General features: G+C 45.5%; 5 protein-coding genes across 5 annotated transcripts in view; 2 read left to right on the forward strand and 3 right to left on the reverse strand.

The window, feature by feature from the left end:
* Positions 1–20,517, forward strand: part of LOC126559830 (DNA damage-regulated autophagy modulator protein 1) — a 399,963-nt gene that overhangs the window by 129,946 nt on the left and 249,500 nt on the right. The window lies entirely within an intron of this gene.
* LOC126564858 (mitogen-activated protein kinase kinase kinase 15) overlaps positions 1–20,517 on the reverse strand; it is a 153,791-nt gene that overhangs the window by 105,731 nt on the left and 27,543 nt on the right. The gene's annotated exons all lie outside the window — the stretch shown is intronic.
* The window catches only part of LOC126560583 (uncharacterized), a 499,122-nt gene that overhangs the window by 18,311 nt on the left and 460,294 nt on the right, over positions 1–20,517 (reverse strand). The window lies entirely within an intron of this gene.
* Positions 1–20,517, reverse strand: part of LOC126560131 (BTB/POZ domain-containing protein KCTD8) — a 346,716-nt gene that overhangs the window by 15,635 nt on the left and 310,564 nt on the right. The window lies entirely within an intron of this gene.
* Positions 9,651–20,517, forward strand: part of LOC126561562 (uncharacterized) — a 36,185-nt gene continuing 25,318 nt past the window's right edge. The window contains exons 1-2 of the mRNA XM_050217826.1: positions 9,651–9,731; positions 14,239–15,701. Of these exons, the coding sequence (XP_050073783.1) occupies positions 14,240–15,701 (1,462 nt within the window). The 5' untranslated portion in view covers positions 9,651–9,731; position 14,239. The remainder of the gene's footprint in view (positions 9,732–14,238; positions 15,702–20,517) is intronic.

The following is a 20,517-nucleotide window of genomic DNA, read 5'->3' on the forward strand; positions in this document are numbered from 1 at the left end:
TTTACGGCGTTGCAATCTGTTTTTTTTTTATTTTCAAGAAAAAATACGTCTTTTTAAGTAGCTCCAAATGGGAAAATTTTATCCCACCGATTGCATACTTTAAGGCGCATTTAATAACTATGCAAAAATAATCGCCTAATATTATGCAAAACGCTTTAAAAAACGTTACTGATTCTTCTTAATCGCTGCTTGCTAAAAGGCACTATTTTAAGAAGCCTTACACAGAAACTTCAACTCAACCGGAAAATTTAAAATCACCCAAAACCCCTCAAAGTCTTACTAATCGATACGAGCGCAATGGTTGCAATTTTCGATACATAATTCATTGCCGTTTTTCGTACCACCGGTGGTCTGGCAATGAAAATGAGTGCTTCACAATTCTATCCGAGGCGAGGCAGGTTTCAAAAACAAAAAGAAGAACCCTTCATCACCAGCAGGGATAAAAGATTACCGATTGAGCAGCGTTTCCGGTTTTGTGAATGATTTCCGGTTACGTTTTCTTTTTTTTTTCTTTTGCGTTCTATGCTTTCGATCGTGGCTGTACCAGGCAAGATAGTGAAAGCGATGCGACGAACCCGTGCAGCGCTTTGCCTGATCTGTACGCCTATTAACATGCCTATTAACAGCCACATTTTGGCTTCGTTCGGGTGCCGATCGTCGTCGGGGTCGGTAAGGAACCGACTCGACAAATCAATTCATCTCCACGTTCGCTACCAGCACCGGCCGCTTGCCAGCTGTGGAGGTTATCATTCGTTCCATCGTACCCCTATTCGCCTCTCCGTTTTGCCCTTCCCTCGTGTGTCATACCGTGTCTCGCACGTCATGATGATTGAGTGGTAATTAAACGGAAATTTATCCGTTGATTCCGAATCCGTACCGAGGGAAATGAGTTTTCGGTGTAGATGCGGTAGAAACGAAAGAAGAAAAAAACCAAGCTACAACGACCATGTGTGCCAGGACCCGCAGATTGAGCTCACACACACACACACACACACACACAAACAGACACGGTTGTTTAATCAGCATAACCATCGGAACCTTTTGCTGCGTTTTCTTACGTACAGACCTGTGTAAGAAATATGCTTCCGGCGTACAAACAATTAGCCATGGCAAATGGCGGCCGAAGGGTGCCGGGCAGTGAAGGATTTGCAAACCGAAATGGCGAAAATGGTCCCGTCCATGTCTGGAACGGGTTAGACATAAGGGTGCTTCTAAACTGTTTACCACCATATGGCGTATGACTAATGTTGGTAGTAGAGGGTAACACTCTACTTTAGTTTTAAGTCGGCACTTTTGTTTCCCATTTCCCTTTGCCATGTGCGTGTGTGTGTGAGTGTTGGTCGGCTCGATCAGGTTGGTGGCTCGATGAGAGATTTGGTGAACGAAAAAACAACTGTCACTAGCGGATCAGTAGGAGTATGCAGGTGGGCGCTATTGAGAGTCGCAGAGACAGAGCACCAACAACAAAAACACACACTGGGACACTAAATTGGACGACAAACATCTCAGCGCCCATACAGAAGGCACAGAGGTTTTCGGTCACTAGATTCCACTTTATCCTCTCGGAGCTTAACTCACTCGTCCGTTTTGTTCGACATTGGCCCACGTCCCGCATTGAGGATTGTCTTCGTTCGTTGGCTCTGCTAAATGTGTACCTTTTAGGTGAAATGGTGAAAGTCCTCGTCGAACCCCCCCCCCCCCCCTTGGTATTCGATAATAGACATGCATGGTCAGGAAGGGTCCAAAAAATGGCGGAAGCTTTCGTACGGCAGAGTAAACTAGACCGGTACGTTATTGAATATATATTCTTTACTTTTCATTCGCCAAACCAGTCGGTTTTCCATTTGATGCCTTCCCACTGTCCCGGGCGCTGGATCGATTACGGTTAGAAATGGGCGCACCTAGGTGGGGGTTCGATTCGAGCTCTTACTTTCGCTTACTGGACTAAGACACCAAAAATCCCTTTCGACCTGGCAGAATCAATCGTCCAGGAAAAATGCGTATTAGATTCTGTTTTCCTTTTTTTATTATTAGGGGCAAAAAGAAGGGTCCTTTCCGAATGTATAAGCACATTTTTGCCGACACGCTTAAGTGAGTTTGCTGTTGTGAGCGTAATTCGCGTGTGCGTGAGTTTCGCGTTAAGTTTCCTGTTGATTTGGCTTAAAAGATTGACGAAACCCTAGTCAAGTTTTTTTTGTCCTCTATGAACCCCATCCCATACACACGGGAGTAAAATTCGTATGAATACTTTATACACCACACGATGGTTGGAGAAAAAAGTGGGGTTATGTATGCAAATGGACCCCTGCCAATGTAGGTCTACGCCAACCAAACACATCGTTGGCCTCTGCTGTTGTTCGTCATGTTTTAGAAGCAACAAACAACACACTCACACACACAGGGATTCAAAACGGCTCCCATAACAAAATGATCCCAAAAAGAAGATACTACGATATATCATTGACCGGTACGCTGGACCGCCCTCCTAACAATACACACTGATAGCAACAGCAACAAAAAAAAAGCTATGGGTAGGCAAAAAGGATGGAACAAGTGGGACTACAAAATGAGCCATTTGATTAAAGTCAACATTTGCTGGTGTGTGCGTGTGTGTGTGTGTGTGCTTGTGATGGTGGAACAGCAACAAACAGCGTTACGCCGATTCCTCGCCGGTTAAAAAACGATAAGCCATAAGCGGTGAGCCGTTAAAAAAGGTTTTGTATTAGTTTGTTTGTTAAAAGGACAGACCCTGCCAGACGCACGGTGGGAAGCGGGCCGCACAAGGTAGGGGAAGGGATGGAAATGCTCATCACCATTAACAAATTGTGTGAGAAATTTGAATGGCTTTTCCTTCCATCGGGTTCCAACCGCGCCCAACCGCACCACTGTCTGCGGCCGATCTTGCAACGCAGCAACGGTCGCAGAGCTTTTTTAGGAATCGGCAATCCTGCCCTCTAATGCTACCCCTTCCCATAGCTGTTTACTATGGGAAAGGACAATAAAAGGATGGGGATATTTCCCTGTGCGAAGGATGAAACCCGGAAAAACCACACAATAGGTTATTGACATGCCACGGCAAACGTAATGACGTCCATAATGTGTAGTGTGATATGTGCAGGAGCAGCCGGTTAGATCGGAGGGCGGAAGGTGGTTGAGAATACACAAATACAAAGGAACGGGAAAAAGACAGCTCGAAAACCGCAGTCGCATCAGCCTGTAAGCCTTATTAAATCTACGAGCAAAGTGGAAAATGGGAAATAATTCAACAAATCACTCGAATGTACATGAAACACCAGGCGGCTCCATCGAAGCGAATTCTTCCTTAACGATATGATACCACAATGGGCACTGTTGGACAAATGTTGGACGGCAAAATAATTAATTGGGATTTTTGTTGGTATGAACATTATTTAAAAAAGAATTATGCATGCATAAATAGTCAATAAATTGCAATTCCACTCTATTGTAGTTGAATTGGTGCCTTTATTTAAGAAGTTTTTACTCTTTATGCTGAACTAAATCTCAGCGAGAGAATCCGACCTTTGTACTAAGAGACGATCAATCGATTGATCGTCTGATACAACCTTTTATCTGTTTGTATAAAGTTCAATTATTGTATGTATTTCATTAGCAACTTGCAACGAAAAGATCATCGCTATGCAAACGCTTATGCTACATAGCTTATACTGGTGATGTAGAATTGGAAGTACAAACAATTTCAACACAATTGATTCTTCATGAGATTCCTGCACAGGAGGGAAAATGTTAATGTTTTCGTCATTTGAAAGGACACATACCATTGCAAGTATTTATTTTTATTAAATTAAAATGTTAGTGTAATAGTGTGAAAGCTTTTAGTTAGATTCTAGTCTTCTATTTTTATTTTTTTAAAGAAGCATTGAAATCCTTCCAAAGATGATATTTTGCCTACGATTGATGCCTTTCGGCAGCAAAAAAAAAATCATCTTATTTTTTATTTTATGCAAATACTGCCCATGGAGACGCCTGGTAATTTATGAAAAGAATTTCTTTGTTCAATGTTTTACAAGACGCATATAGTTTTAACGTAAACGATACGATTACTTGCCTTCGTGCACGTGCTATTGTTACTGGACCTTATTCTCGCTACTGATAAGAACAACAGCCTAACAACTAATCAAGCCTGATGCGTAACGAGCAGCATTTGGTTTCGCAATCGATATCTGGGCTATTTTCATTTTATTAATTGAAATCAAGGTGTACTAGATGTAAGGAGAACATGGCCGGCAAAAATGCAAATTGAAACATAGTCTTTCTTTTTGTAGAGCTGTAGCTTTTTTTAACGTCTCTCGATCTCTACACACCACTTTCCAAACATTGTAGCCAGCAGTTTATGCTAGAAGTGCTTCAGATTCAGAAACTTCTTCCCGCATTCTGTCATACAGCAAGTAGTACACTCTCCCCTTTCCGTTGTGCCCCCCTTTTGTTTCGACTAATTTTACAAACTTGGCAATTTTCGATTCCACCCCGTTCCGGCGCCCCATTCTTTCGCTCTGCTTCCTTTTTTCTAGCTTCTCCTTTTGCCTCTCACAGCACACATTGACGAACACACTGTTTGATCAGTGAGGCAAAGCTGGCAACGATGAATATGAGTAGCTAACGTTCATGCAAAATATTTCCGTCCCGCCTTCGTTCTCTTCTCCGGGCGCCCCCTGCGTGTACTGCCGAGGGTGCCTGCATTAACTCCTACTTATCAGTAGCGCCACTCGACAAGTGCTCCAGACCCATTATTCGATCCATCGAACGCAGGGAGAAACAATGTTGTTTCTAGTTGTGCGCGAGTATATCCAACGCCAAGAACGACCAGTTTTACATCAAACCTTTTCGTTTCACCCCAACCCACCCAAACCTGCCCCATCTTGCAGGGAGGGGGGGGGGCAGGGATTGACAGAAGGGTCAGGATCCCGGAAGCGGATAATCCGTACAGAGCGAACCAAACCGCCCGGCACACTCGAGCACCGGGAAAAGATGCGAACGACGAGATACGTGTCATGCCAGAAAATCATGATAAAGTTAACATGTTATTTTCGCCGTCATTTCCTCTATTTTTTTTTGTGCTCTCCGTCCGCACGGTCCGCCGTCATTTTCCTGTCTGCTTACTGGCAGCTTTTACTCTCATTTGTGCTGTTCTAAGTATTTTTTTTTAAATCATATTCAGCGAAAAGTGACTTACAAAACTGGTTGTAAGCAAAGCAAAATGGAGGGGAAAAAACAAAAAGAAATCACACTCACACACACACAGCGCATTTTCTTTTGCTAGGAAACGTGCTACAGTGTACAGTGGGTAGTACCGCACAGCTTTTTCAATCCATTTTATATCTTGGGTGCTACTCCTGGTCACGTCACCATGCTTTGTTTTCTTTTTTTTTCCTCCAGTTTTTTGTTTTGGTTTTGAAAGTATCAGACAGAGAAGCAAAAAAAAGGCTAGGAAGAGCCAAGGCTGTGAAATGAGGTTATGTGGTTGTTTTAGCCGTTGCGGATTGGGAAATCCTTTTTTAGGGAGCGCTAGACGCAGTAACAGCATTGGTTCAAGACGGAAGTGGTGGGAAAATATCGATAAAAACCAATCGCCAAATGAAATGGTAGCTAACGGTGCATGGAAAGGGTGAGACTTTGTGTGTGTGCGTGTGTGTGTGTGAGAGAGAGAGAGAGAAACTGCGAGTGTATTGAGAGTGAAGAGGAGATAATCAAAAAAAGGGAACCAAGGGAATAGATAACGACGAAATGGATATAGACAATTGACTTTTTCCACCAAAGGAGAAAAAATGATGGTACGAGCGGTTCGGTTGTTAGTCGAAGGTGGAAGCATTTTCATGGCTTACACTCTCCCTCCCCCTTTCCGTAAGCCATACTACTTTTGCATTTGCTGCTATTTGCTGAAAAGCTATTAAACCATTCGATGATGGATGGTTGTTGATACGCTTATGCGGGGAGCAGCAGCAGCAGCAGCAAAGCAGAGGAGCGGCAGAGCGGGGAGGAAAATGAAGCAGTTACGTGTATGTATACGTGTTAAGGGAATTCGGGATTGTTTTCCCATTTTACTTTATTTGTCTGCGGACGCAAGCACGCGGGCCGGTTATCGGTTTTGAATATTTATACTGGCGGTTTGTGCTTTCCTTTTCTCTTTCGATGGTGGAAAATCTAGCGCGTAAAAGGGGTGGACAGCGCGGTTGAGTAAGTGGGTGTGAGGTAGCAGATGGTAGGCAGCTTCGTTTCTAGTCTTGTGTTTTTGGAAAGCTGTCGATTTGAAATCAATTTCACTTTCGTTTCAATAAAATTTAGCATTCTCTGTCTCTCTAGATAGCTTTCACGGGTTTAGTACCGGCGGGAGGTGAAAGTTGAACTTTTATCAACCCCACCACTACCCTCACACCCACTACACCCGAGACAGTCGACAAGAGGTCCAACAATTTGTTAACCGAAAACCATCAAGCGTTTTCATGCGAAGCGCACCGCTTTAGGAAATGCTTACGGTGAACATTAATTTGCCTTAAAGTATGCAATGTGCACGACAATATTGCTTTATTTATCTTGAATGATGTTTCATTGAACGATGTGCCTCATTTTTCGATCAATCCAACCTCAATCCGATCAATTTCTTCAAAACCAAACGTAGTTTGGTAATCAATCCGTTTTAAGGGTTTATTTTTAATAAGTTTTTATTTGCGTCACACTCCTAAATATACTTCGTAGGGAAAATAGGTTTTTTTTTGTGCTGAAAGTTGCTCATTGTCGCCTCAACCGATATTGGCATATTAATTCTTTTGCCTATCGTGCACCACGTATAAAGGACGATAACATCGCACCCACAATCACCTTAACAGAGCCCATACCACACACCAACCTCGTCCCAACACCACCAGAATCGCTGTAAAAATCATTTTCAACTTTATCACTCTTCAATTCAACGATTTTCTTCGACTCCCGCGGCTTTCCCCGCGGATTGTAAGGTAGTTGCTTCGGCGCCAAAGACTTTTCGAAAGTGAAGCTTCACCTTTGCCGGCCCACATGCACCACCGATGCGGCACACTGCTGATAACTTCGGTATTGTTCACGGATCCCAAAAATAGGACGTGTCGCAGTGTGGGAAAAATCGTCCAATCGACCCCTTTCTCTATGTCACATCATCGCTTACAATCCCTGCCTTCTCCTGCACAAGGCCCCCATTCCCCACACCGCTCTCGTTTGCATTTGCTTCACTAGTGGAAAGATTTTTCAATTATAAAATCTCATCCCATCTCCCTCCCCCCCCCCCCCACCAAATTGCCAACTTCCATTCCCTCACATCCCTCCACCCAGCGGTTACATGAATCTTTTGGCAGCAGAAAATTGGCTTTGCTGCGATGGAAGAAGGATTAAAGTTTTCCACCCACTCTTTCCTCATCTTCGCTTTGGGGATTCGTTTCAAATTTCAAACTTTAACCCCCTTTCAGACGCTCAACAAACACCGGGTAGCACATTGAAGCGGCATTCGTTGGCGAATAAATTGCCATTTATCGAAGGGGCGACGTCCATCACTATTCCATCTGGCTGGCTGGCATCTTCGGAGAGACACAGCAGCTAACGGTGGGAACGTAGCGTTCAACCCTTTTAAAGCCATGCGGTGCGCGGGATGAAGTCATGAAACGTGTGACGTGTGTGGAAATCACGCGTTGTGAAGCGGAAGGGGGGGGGGGGGCTAGTTTTCATGTCATTTTCCGTCCAAACCGATCAGACAACCGGAACTTAGGGAAATTTCGTTCCGGTTGTTTTGTGTAGCTTATTGTTCCTTGCCCCCTTCTGGGTTCTGCTACCGTTTTACAATGTGTATGTGTGCGTGTATTCCCACCCCACCACCCCCCATTAACAGGGGATAATAATTTCCCATCCGGAGTTACAAGGAAAACGGGCGGGTAGTTTTAATGCTAGCATAATATTTGTATTTCATGACTGAAAGAAACAGTGTGTCTATGTGTGAGATTTGCCTCAGCACTCACTCCTTTTCTCCAGTATAATAAAATCTGGAAAATCTCCTTTTTCGGTTACACTCCGGCCAACAATACAAAGCAAGGGAATCGTTCCTGAATGTTCATCGTAACAATATAATCTAACCGTACATCCATGTCCGTGTGCTTTGGTAGTAAAACGACTTGAAAACGTGTCGGAAAACCGGAACAAAGACCATGATGAAACGATTAAGCGGAGGGGAGATGGGGGGGGGGGGGGGATGTGGTGAAACCCCTTATTTCCAGTTCCGCTAATCGTTTCCCGTTTTCCAGGTGTTAGGACGACGGTTCGGGCCGCCAGATTAAAAATCTTAACGAGTCTATCAACATTAAAAACGTTGCCTTCGTTTATTGCTTGTGATGCGTTAAACGGTTGTTCAACTCTTTTTTTAATATTTTCTTTACACTAACCCTCTGTGGCCAACCCAGAAGACAATAGTGTTCAAGTGCAGTGAGAAAACGAACGATGTACATGTATACCTTGACGGTCGCCACGCAGCTACACTAGGTACGCTTGAGGTTGAATGAACCCAAACAAAATCAACATCAACCCCGTGGACAGCCATTTTGTGTAGTTTGCCGTGCAGGCGCGTGTTCGTGACTACGCAAGGGTGTTGGGTAGCGGAAGGTACCTCCTTCTGCCCCGTCCTCCCTTTTTAATCCCTTCTGGTTTACTCTCCCATCCTTCGTCGAAACGTCAACTGCAACACAACAACAGCAACAAAAAACCCACCGGTCGTTGCACCGAGTGCGCCCTAAAAGTATGCAGCTGATGACATTCAACTCACTGCTCATGTTTGACATCGTGTTCATCTTCTTCCTGTTCCTGGTCGGCGTCACCTGCCTGGTGTACTATCTGCCGCCCCGCGAACTCACACCACACGACGTGTCCGGTGCGTGCCCGCCGTCCCAGCCACCGTCCGCGTCCTGTTCGGCATTCCCTTCGCCCGCGTCCGGTGGTCCGGTAGTGCGTGGTTGTGCTTCCACTGCTCGCCGCATATCCGGCGAAAGCGGTACACCGATCATACTGCTCGGTGTGCGAAGTGATGCAGCAGAACAGCAGCAACAGCAGGAACCATCGCAAAGCTGGTCACCAATAACCGGGAACCACCGATTCGCTCAAACCGTTCTGACAGCTGACAGTGTGCGAGTGGATCCCGGTCGTGAAGAAACTGCCACCACCACTACCACCACCGGCCACTTGTATCCGTACCCGGTACGCATGGATAGAGGGCAACAGCAGGAGCGACAGGATGAGCAGGAGGTGCTACTGCTCGACTGCAGCCTCGAGGACATCATTGCCCTCCGGCGGATGGCTCACCACGGTGAGATGCGACTGCCCGAACCGTGCCGTAACTGCTGCTGCCAGTACCAGCCAAGCGTTGACCGATGGTCGGGCACGCCACCGATCGTACCGCTGCCACCTACGCCACCGCCGCGAATCATCCGCCGGGGTGAACTGCGCTACCAGGATGAGGAGGCGGAAGATGAAGAGGAAGAGGAGGAGGAAGCGGAAGAGGAGGAGGAAGACCATCACCAGCGGGTGCAGTATGTGCGTATCGAGATCGAACGGGATAGCAAAGGTACCGGCAGCAGCAGTACAGTCATCAGCCAGACCAGCGAACCGTCGATGCCGGCATGCTGCTATGTGCGGGCGAAGGACACCGACATCAGGGCGTGCAGTGGACCGATTCATGATGTGTAGAGGTAGGTTTTTGTTTGTTGGGGGAAGAACAGTTGTGTCCAGCGTGTCTTGCTGTTGGGGTGCATATGTTTACAAAGAAATTTGCATGACTATGAATAGGGCAGTACCTGGTAGAAATTCCTGTGATCATTCGAATACAGTCATCTGGTCGTTTTATACACTGGTGTGGTTCTTATACTTCTAGTATCATTATTTCATTAGGTGTTACTGTAAGAACTGTATTTTTCAAAGCTATCTTTATAATCAGAGCCCTAGTCTTAAGAATGTTCTAAAAGTATAAAAAATATCAAATTTGCTCTGAAAATGTGGTCAAAACGATAGCCTCAAATGTGACACATGGCTGACGAAATGAGTTCATAAGACCTTCTTTGGTGACTTCTTAAGATTACTATACATTCTAGAATACAAAAAAAAAACAACATATAACTATCTAAACAAACCCTCTTTACTTCCTTAGGTCCTAAACTGATGAACAATTAAGATAAAACGCTTCAAATCATGCAATCCGAATGACAAATTCTCTATGTTATGAAGTTATTAATAGCCTACTCAACAGACCTATCATTGTAGCGAGAACTTCACGAAAAGCAAGACCAAAAAAACAATGGCTGAAATTAAGCGCACCGAAAAAGGTGCACACCAAATCTAGAACGACCGAGACCAGTGGATATTTAATTAAAATGCCAAAATGTTCGTCCACGGTAGGCAAATGCAAGGGCTCCAATTACACGGGGCGCTCGTATCGCTTGCAAATAAGCTCCCGTGTAAGCTCCCACGCTGACAGTAGTTAGAAGTAGATGTGTTTTTCCGTGTGCGTGTGCGTCACTGAGTGTCATCAACACCAGTTTCAGTTTTAGCAATGCACCAACCGAAATTGGCGCATTGTCGCCTTTTGTGATTCGATATGACCATTACTGTTGCTTTGGTAACAAACGGCAAGCGTTTGGTAACGGCTACTACTACTACTACTACGTGGCATCGGGTACCCATTCTCGAATGATTTCCCCGTGTCCGAGATTAATGATGATTAATTGCAGTGGAGATAGCGGTAAGGACAGCGAAACGACGCTGTAGCAATGCAGCCTGCTCGTGTACTGAGCACGCACGCAGACACAGTGAAACCCAAAACTGGCCGAACGATGGCTGCACATCCTTCGAAGGATTCTGGGAACGGGCGCAAGTTGATGAAAAAGCAGCCAACAGTGCACGGAAATGAAGAATCGGTAATGTGTCAGTCGGGCAGCGTACAGCATTTGTCACGTGTCATCCGCAAACGGCGCAACGTCCAAGAATTACAAATGTGTCTGATGGAGGCGCCCGGTGCCGCATGCAACAACGCAATGGAGACGCCTGGTGGCGGGTGGGGCACATGGAACCAGGGATGCTGCTGCAGCTTGTACGCGGGTGTCATTATGGAAGTAATTAGGTTTCGCGAGGATGATGCCTCCCCCCGACCTTCCTTGTCTTTTCCGTGACCAGGCCTCCAGAAGTTTCTCATAGTGGAAACAAAAACCGAAAAACGAGCTTCGAACGATAATGAAGTTTTGTGTTTGTGTGTGTGTGTGTGTGCGTATTTTCCGAGCGAGAAAAGCAAGGAACCAGTTTAAGTAATGTGCATTGTGGGTTTGGTTTTTTGTTTCTTCCTCTCGGTGCCGTACCCGAACAGGTGCACACATCGCTGCTCCGTTAAGACAGTGGTAATGGTTTTCGTAAACGGGAAGCACTTAAACGCCAAATGAGGGACGGTATAAAAATGCATCATCAACCACTGTAAGAAGAATACAGAAAGCAAAAAAATCCATGTTGGCTGCTTTATTCTTGTTCGGGGTCAAATTGTTCGGAGAAGCAGTAGCAAAAACCAAAAAAAAAAAAGCCAGAGCACACGTCACTTCCCCTAAGATCAGGTGGTAATGGAATCATCTACCAACGGAAGTGATGTCATTTTTCTACCCACCTTTAAATGGTTCAACAGTGACGCGGAAATTGAATGTACGCGGCACGTGTAAGAAAATGCGCTGCGCACATCTGAGCGAACAGCGGGCGAAGATTACACTTTTTGCGTGTTAGAAAATGGACACCAAACGGGAGGACTTGTCATTATCGTTATTTATAATTTCACAAAATGGCAGCGCAGAGACTGTAACATGAAATTACTGTCCTATTTTCATCTATCATGTAATGTTTCACGTGAAAGAAACATCAGTCTTTGTAGTTAATTATTTCACTATTAAAGTTGCGTTGCGGATGTTTGCACACAAACACACAGGCGCCAAAAGTACGCCATATTTGCTGCTGCTGGTGAAACGATATATGTGACAGTTGCAATCCAATTAAATTGCAAACCGCATCACACACACACACACACACAGCGATTGTAAAAAAGGAATATAAATGAGCGGTGCCTGCATTGGCCAGCGGGTCCCAAAAATTTGATCGCTTTGATTCAATTAAACCGCAACAAAATGGAGTGGGAGTGCAAGTGAGTAGTTTGATGGGCGAGTGACAAATTAATTATTTCCTTACCGTCGATGATTGTGGGCACTCTCGGTGCTTGTTTATCGACGGGAAAATCTTTTTTCGATGAAAAATTGCTTTCATTTTGAATTTCGATTTCCAGCATAATAATATTATAATTTAAATATTAATCAAATCAATGTGCGTGTGTGGGGGTGTGTGTCCAAATTATTTAATTAACAACGCTGCGAGAAAATTGTAAACGTCAATTATCCTCACATTCGACAGCTCGTGATTAATGTACACAATTTCCATAAGCTACACATAAAACACTAATCCTTTCGATGTTCACCCCTCCTCATCTCTCTCTCTCTCTCTCTCCCTCTCCTTCTACCAGCTTATCTACCACTTCATAAAGTCAAACTTCGTCCGTACTTTTCAGCCCATTCCAACCATTTCTTCGCACATTTGTTACACCTGGAGCAAAACATTGACGACTTCCTGCGAGACCCGGTACGAAGGTGAAAAGTTGGAATAGGCTCCCTTTTCCCCCTGCCTATAACCTGTATCCACATAAATCCTTCTACCGAACGGGGAGCTTTTTTTTTTGTTGCACGAACCGCACCGGGATCGTTCTCATTAATTTTAGATTAACTTTTTGAGCGTTGATTTTGTTTCGGTTTTCGATTCGATTTGTATGTGCGCGTGTATCTGTGTGTGTGTGTGTGTGCGACACATACGTTTACTCTTTTCTCCCTTTTTGATTCGTTTGCCATTTGTATCCGTACCTCGAAAGGATCAACGTTGGGTCTGTTGAGCCCGGATGCTTTTGACTGATTTTCGCACCATTTTTTCCCCTCACGCTCTCGCTCTGCTCCGTCTTCTAACTTCTCACTTTTATGGTGTCAGCAACTGTCCGTCAGGTATCAATTTCTCAATCGAAGTATATATATATATTGGAAAAGACAAAATTATGTTCACGCTATTCCTGCAGCGTGAAAGCGAGAAGCACTCTTTGACCTATTGAGATCCGACATTCGAGTGTGCCTATTATTCTATTGTTTCCACCACGAAAAAAGGGTATAAAAAAGCTCCAACAGGAGGCAAAAAACAGGTCTCAAGCAGTTACAATTACAAGTCAAGAATGCCCTCTTTTTCTTTTTTTGCTGCGCACCAAAAAAAAAATGACAGTTGGGATCTCGGGATCTAGACCGCACCGAGGGGACACAATTAATAAAGGTAATACCGAAAAAGTTAAGGCAAATCGTTAGGCCGCACAATCGAAGAATGTGTTTGCTGCGGTAGAGGCAACGAACAAAAAAAAAAAAATCAGGTACAGTGACAACGGAAAAAATTTCTAATCAAATGTCAGGTCGTGCGAACATTTTCGCTCTTCCATTCGCTTGCTGGGGCAGTTACAAACATCATTCCAATGTATTTTCTCGATTAAGCGGAAATTTATCTACGCGCATTGCATTCAGCAAAAAAGTTTCCTTCAATTCCTGCTCGCTCTAAATTCTACTAGGAAAAAAAAAAATGGTGGACGCAATAACAACAAGAAACCCCGCCGCAAACTCACACACAATTCTTGATAGCGATAAAAAAGCGATAAAGGAAGCGTTGGGGCTGGAAAAAAAACGAATGAGAAGCAGTTAGTGGCGGTGTCGGCCGACATCAACCAATTTTGACCCTTTTTTTTGCTGTTGATCCGCCAGGTAATGAACAGCTTTAATTCGATTCGAGGCTCCCGGGTAGTCAGGCAGGTTGCTGGTTGATCATTCTTCGCGTGCGCGCTTTACATGGTGTGTCGGGCTCGATTAAAGCTGCCAAGATTGATTGACGTGCAATATTAAATAAAACGACGCTTCGTTCTAGCCCGCTTGTTGTCGTGTTTGGGTCGGAATAAATTTGGAAGAATGAAGACGCGATGGTTCGGCGAGCAGTGACACAGATCGACAGTGGGAGAAGTAGTAGAAGAAATCCTTTTCTAGGTATCATTTAATGATAATTCTAATCCTTTATTGGTGTTTTCTTTTTCTGTCTCCTCATCACCAGAATGTATACACAGCCATCGGCTTTGTTGGTGTGGTCATCGTTAGTGTCATCGTCGTCACCATCGAAGGAGGAGAACCAGCAGGGCGAATCAGTGCAGGAGCATTTATCCCAGAATCAAAACTATACAGCTTCGTCGGAGCCATTAGCGGCAGCAGTAGTAACACCAACGGTCGACGCATCATCATCTGTCACACTGCTGCCGGTCACAACCTTCGCAGCCGGTTCGACAACATCAGCAACAACGGTGTCCATTTCGTCTAGTAAACGAACGACGACGACGACGACGACAACGACGCAAGAACGTGTTGGAAAGTCAATTGAAACAGACAGTAGGAAGGTTGCAAACAGCATGTCAACAACAGTTGCGAACAGTAACAACAACATCAACAACAACCACACTAACAGCAGCATCATACCGGCCGAGAGTGATAGTAGTGATTCCGCAATCGGTCCGGAACGGGTGGAGCGGAAAGCAGCACCAATACAGAGCGACATGCCACAGGCTGCGACCGAGCTGACGGTGGTTGCGGAAGCGCAAGTGGACATGGCTACCGGCAGCGCGCAGTCAGCAACAACAGCAGCGGCAGCAACAGCACCACCACCAACGTACGGTGCCTACACTAACAATACTTTACCGCGGGGGCCTTATCTTCAGTATAAGTATAACAACATTAGTAGTGTTCCGTGCAACCAGGACAATAACGAACATCAACAACAACCGCAACAGCAGCAGCTTATACTACACCAACATCAACATCATCAACTGGCTCAGCAGCATCATCAACATGCATCCGCACACCAGCAAACGCAGCACGCGTATCGGCAGCATCATCACACCCGCCACCATCATAATCACCATCAACAACAACAACATCGGCAGCCGTTGCGCAGCAGTGACGTGCTGGAAATGATTTCACGGTTTAAACACACCCACCCAAACATTGAAATGGACCAACAGCAGCAGCAACAGCAAGGAGAAGGTCATCAACAACAACACCAACACCAACAGCAATCGGCTGATGTGTTGTTGATGGACCAGCGCTGGGAAAGAGACACACTCACCTGCAAAGGGATAAACGATTCGCATCAACATCACCCAGTTGTTGTTGACGAACTGCTTCAGCAACAACAATGTAAACCAGGCACCTACACAAGCAAAGAAAGAAACCACCACCATTACCACCAGCAACAGCCGCCGCTCTACCGGGACGGTAGTGGCGGTGTTGCGCAACAGCGCCATCACTATCACCACCATCAACTCAACTATCAACAACCATCAACAATGGAACCACCCGTCGGCCATCAACCGCCGTCGACCGGTGGTGACAAACGCCCAACAACGCCTGCCATCGGTAGTGCCGTGTCGCTCACGAACGTGATCGCCTTGAAGCGGCCCAGCCAGGCAGAAGGGTGGGCTTTACTCTGCCAATCGGTGCAAGCGCTGCAGGACCTGTTTCTTGGAGGTGAGTCATTGTCGGTTTGTAGCGAGTTTTCGATCAACCGTTTTAATGATAAAAGTAAGAAGCTCATTAGTCAACCCGCGTCACACACACACACCTGGTGTCCTGATGCAGGTAGAGACTCTGTGCAGCAAAGTACGAAGGACACACCAAAAAAAAAATGGCGGATATCAATTAATTAGCAAACAGATAACTTTTGCCTTCGATTGACACGGCACAACCTGTCAAGGCGCACTTTTAATTGACAATGCAACGCAGCGTTAAGCGTCTCTTTCTCTCTCTCTCTCTCTCTTTCCTCGCTCACGGCTGATTTTTTGCGTAGGTTGTGCGCTACCCACGGTGAGCACTGTGTTGCGATAATGAAGATAGATCTCAGGTGTCATTATACTCTCGCGAAACGCTTTGACACGCAGGATCACGCGACAAGGGCGTACGCTTCAAAAACTTGTAATTAAATCAAGTACAATTTCCATCCGTGTGGCACCGAGCGACACCGAGACATCAGCCAGCAGCATAGAAAAACTCTTCTGTTCGCTTGATGCTCGCCTCATGTGCACACCCTTCTCCCACTTATGTATATCATTAAAACATCGATCATTCACAAGCCTTTTTTCTTGTTCTTTTCCTGTGTACTTTGTGCATGTGTGTGTGTGTGTGTGTGTTGGCATGCTAGGCATGAAATATGGCGGACTGCGACTGCAAAACACAAATTTGCCTTCCGGGCACCTGGAGTCTATTTCCCTCCAAGGGGAATAGCAGAATCCACGCCAGGACCTACAATCTCAAGAGGACGCTTAGAGCGAGGGATTTTCGCTTACGCACACTGCTACTGCCCATCTTTTGTGGATCTCTTTGATTGACGAGGAAATGAAAATTCCAGCCCTCACCTCTTCTCCCAAAAAGCACCCCTTTTTCAAGTCCAGACATTCAGGGCCCTGCCGAAAGAACCGTGTCTACCGTGTCGTGCTGATCATTTGCTCCTGTACGGGCAGCGCCACGGCAGCTCGGGTTCACAAATTTAATTTCTTTTCCCGAATCTCACGCAAAAGTGTCCTTCCTCGTCCTCCCTCCCTGTTGTCTATCTTGCAGCGTCTCGCCGAACGCAGAGCTTCTTATAGAGAAGTTTTCCAAAACCATTCGGTCTTGTGGTTCAGGTTTGGGTTTGAGGTTTAGGATTAGGAGTTGGGAGTTGAATCAAGTACAACACAATACGACGGAGAAAGAGAAGCTCTCTTTCTCTCTCTCTCTCTCTTTCTCTCTTCATATCATCTTCTTCCTTTTGACCGCGATTTATTATCCACACACAACCTAACCCAAAGACGGTGCTGCTCTGGCTGAACATGATTCGGACACAACGAAACGTGAAAACTTGCTTCCCCATTTTTTTGTTTTTACTTCTTTTCTAGCGTTTCCGGGATGCGTGCCAAATTCTTTTCCCTTCCCCTCCCTCTTTTTCATCTACCTTTTCTGCCCCTCACCAACATTGCGCTTTGCACCACCATTTAGCACGTTCTGGGTGTAACGAGTCCGACATGTTCCCACTCGCCCGCTCGATTTCGATCATTTCCCAGCCTTCTGCCGTGCGTGTGTACGTGTGTGCATGTATCCTGCTGGACGGGGGTGGAGAAATGGAAATCTCACAAAAGTGGAAGTGGACCCACGCCGTAGTTTTGCTCTGTGAAGTGCTTGAGCGAAACGCTTTTCCTCTTTGCTGTGCTTTTCTTCTGCTGGCTGGTAGCCGGCATAAATATTCTCGCCAGCAGTGTGTATATGTGTGTGTGTATGTATTCTCACCGGAATTAAAGCGGGACCACAAGCTTCCAACAATTTTTCTTTTTTTCTTTCTGAACTGATTTGTTTTCCTGTATATGTGTGGCTGTTTCGCTTCATTCCATTATTTCTTAAACCTTGTGTTTTATCTGTTTCCGTTTTTCATTTTATTTTTTTTTTGTATGTTTTTGGTGCTCACTTAATTTGGAAACTTTCGTTTTTTCGTTGTCTTTTGTCTTTGTTGGTCGGTTTAGTTTGTTTCATTTTTTTTCTGGTTATTTCCATTCCGGGTTGCGGTGTTAACGTCTTTAGCGTCGTTCGCAGATTTCAGCCAGCCTGCAACGGACAGCGAAATATTACATAATAGATTAAAGCTAAAATTATCTCGTTCCTCGTCCTAACGCACCCCCCCGCCCCCCCCCCCTCCCCCCCTTACACAAGAGTGCCGAGCTTGAGAGATTGTACGGCCCTAGAATTGGCTTGAGAGATTGTGGAATTTCACCTAATGATGATGCCTCTTTGGATACCGAACAAATTGGGCTGTTTGTTCGCCATTTATTTGTTCGTGAAATACGTATGTGTGTCTGTGTGTTTGTACGGTTCTGTCCCTTTGCTTCGTTCCTAGCTGCTGATTTTATTTCTAAAACAGACGGGAAATTACGGCTGGACGTGGAGGTCCATAAAGCATGACCACTCAAGCGGTTAATGGGCCTTTCCAGTTGCTGTTTCACCTTTCGTTCTTTTCGGTGCATTTTGTTGTCTGCTTTTACTAAGGGTGAGTTTTAGTTTACCATCACTAGGAATGAAGCAAAAAAAAAAAAAGCTTCCAGCACCTTTGCACCAGCTTTCACCACACCCGGGCACAGTTGGGAGATGAAAACGAGATAAACTCGGACCATTTAAATGAAGCAATGAGCGTGTAGCAAAGCGCCCCTATTTTTCCTTTCACCCCACCCCACGATGCGTTGCCAGTACAATCACGAAGTCGGTTCAAGTTTCTTTTGGGGCGTAGATTTAGGTGCTTTTTTTTTCTTCTAGGCACCCCGAAAAAAGCACCTTTTTCTTTCATACTTCTTCTCGCTCGGTCGCTCTCCACCACTTGGCGGTGGTGTGTTTACCTTTCAGCAAATGGAATCCGTGGATTGGATTCGGTTCGTTGGCGACTTGCGCCTAAGCTGCCACTGCTTAAACCGCGTTTTAATAATCCTTTCCCTGCCGGCTTACCGCGTCACCTGTTGCAATAACAGAGCAGGCGGCCGAAATAGAATTCCGTTTTCCCCCGGACTGTCTTGTTTGATCTTGTCGAATTGCCGTAGCCACCTTTAAGCAGTGGTTTTGCGCGTTACGCAACAGGGGCAGCAGCACTGTTATTATTTGTTCTTGTCCTTTACCGAATTGAAATCGAATTATGCGTAAACCTTTCCCACCCGCTTTACTTACGAAAGGGGTTTTTTTTTTGGCCTCCCCCGCCGGAAGGGGTTTTCCTTGCGGTTACTTTAGTAAACCACCGGGCGTCTCCATCCCGGGCATACCTATGAAAACGTACTGGGCGTCTCCATTGCGCTTCAATTTACGAAATCGCTTTGAAATGGAGAACATGTTTCACCACCTTAGAGCAACCGATGGTTTGCGATTAATTTTATCACCCCATTCCACCCTTGTTCGTTTTCTCCCCTCGAAACTTGGTTGGGATTTGCGACGGTTCAACCGACTTTAGCTTAGGTGAAATGGATACAATACGGTAAACCTGTCTGCTATGGTGTGTACAGGTTCAAAGCGGTAATGTCAAAGATCAAGCAAGCAACCACGAGGGCACGCTTGTACAAAACGTTAAGTACCAGTTTAACTATAACTTCCCGTATGCTCGCACTTGACGAGAATAGTACTTAACGCGTAGCGTAAATAAACTACCGCCGTGCCTGGCACGAAACTCTTGATAGTAGACAGCATGTCAGGAAGAAATCTATTGTTCGGTGTGCCTGCTAGCTCACGACTGTATGTGTATGCGCGCGTCCACATGTCCATAATGATGCTTGAGTCGAAGAAAATTTTCTCGCACACGCTTCGAGCTTTTAAAACACGTTTCGGGCAATCTTCAAATCAAATAAATCTTTTTCTATTATACATACGCACACATACACACCCGCATACAAGCAGAAAAGGTCATGTCGTGCGCGGTGAAACACCTCTCAAAAAGGTCCGGTGGTACACTGTGGACGTATGTGTGTTTGCTTAGGGTCGGAGCAGCAAAATTTGTTCTTCATTTGGTTCGTCGTGCTTGAATGTGTGCCACCCGGGGGCTCCCCGACAAACCCGGGGCTCCATCGGGCTTTCAATTACAAATTCCACTAGCCAACACACACGAACACACATCGGTGGCACGTGAGAATACAGGCATGGGATCATAAACACGCGTACAAACCGTAGCGCTAGTCAGGGGGTCGGGTGGAATTAATCGAAAAATAAACCACACTACACCATGCCGAACTTGCTCCCCAGACTGACGGATGCTTCGTACGCAGGAAGGACACTGGATTTGAAGGTTCATTAATCATACCCGCTACTGTTTATTGAAGGAGAGTAACCTGCGTCCGGCAACTGTAAACTGGCGTTTCGATATCTTTTCGCCTGCCGAACTTTAAGTGCCGAAATTCCAAGATGATGGTTTGGTAGGGCAAAAAATTCTCATTATGCTCTCCTGTGCTCAAGGTTACTAAGGTTATTCAAATCACAATAAAATACAAGCTAACCGCTAATACTACAAAAATAAAATTTAGCCAAAGCAGCGCTCTCCAGATACAAAAAAAAAGAAGAACCTCCCCAGCTGCGGTGAAAATGCGACACGAAAACGTTCTGTTTGTCTGACTGCTCTCGGTCCGATTCGAAAACTTTAAGCAGTAGCAAGCGAACCGTCTGCCCGGTACGACAAAAATGGGCATCTCGCAAACATAACTCAATTTCCTCTCAGCCTGCGCCCACCGAGCACGGGTAAAGCCACATTCCCCAGAGCTGAATAATTTATCCGCAGATTTTCCGATACCTTGCTCGC

The sequence above is a fragment of the Anopheles maculipalpis genome, chromosome X (genome assembly GCF_943734695.1).
Source record: "Anopheles maculipalpis chromosome X, idAnoMacuDA_375_x, whole genome shotgun sequence".
NCBI lineage: Eukaryota > Metazoa > Arthropoda > Insecta > Diptera > Culicidae > Anopheles > Anopheles maculipalpis.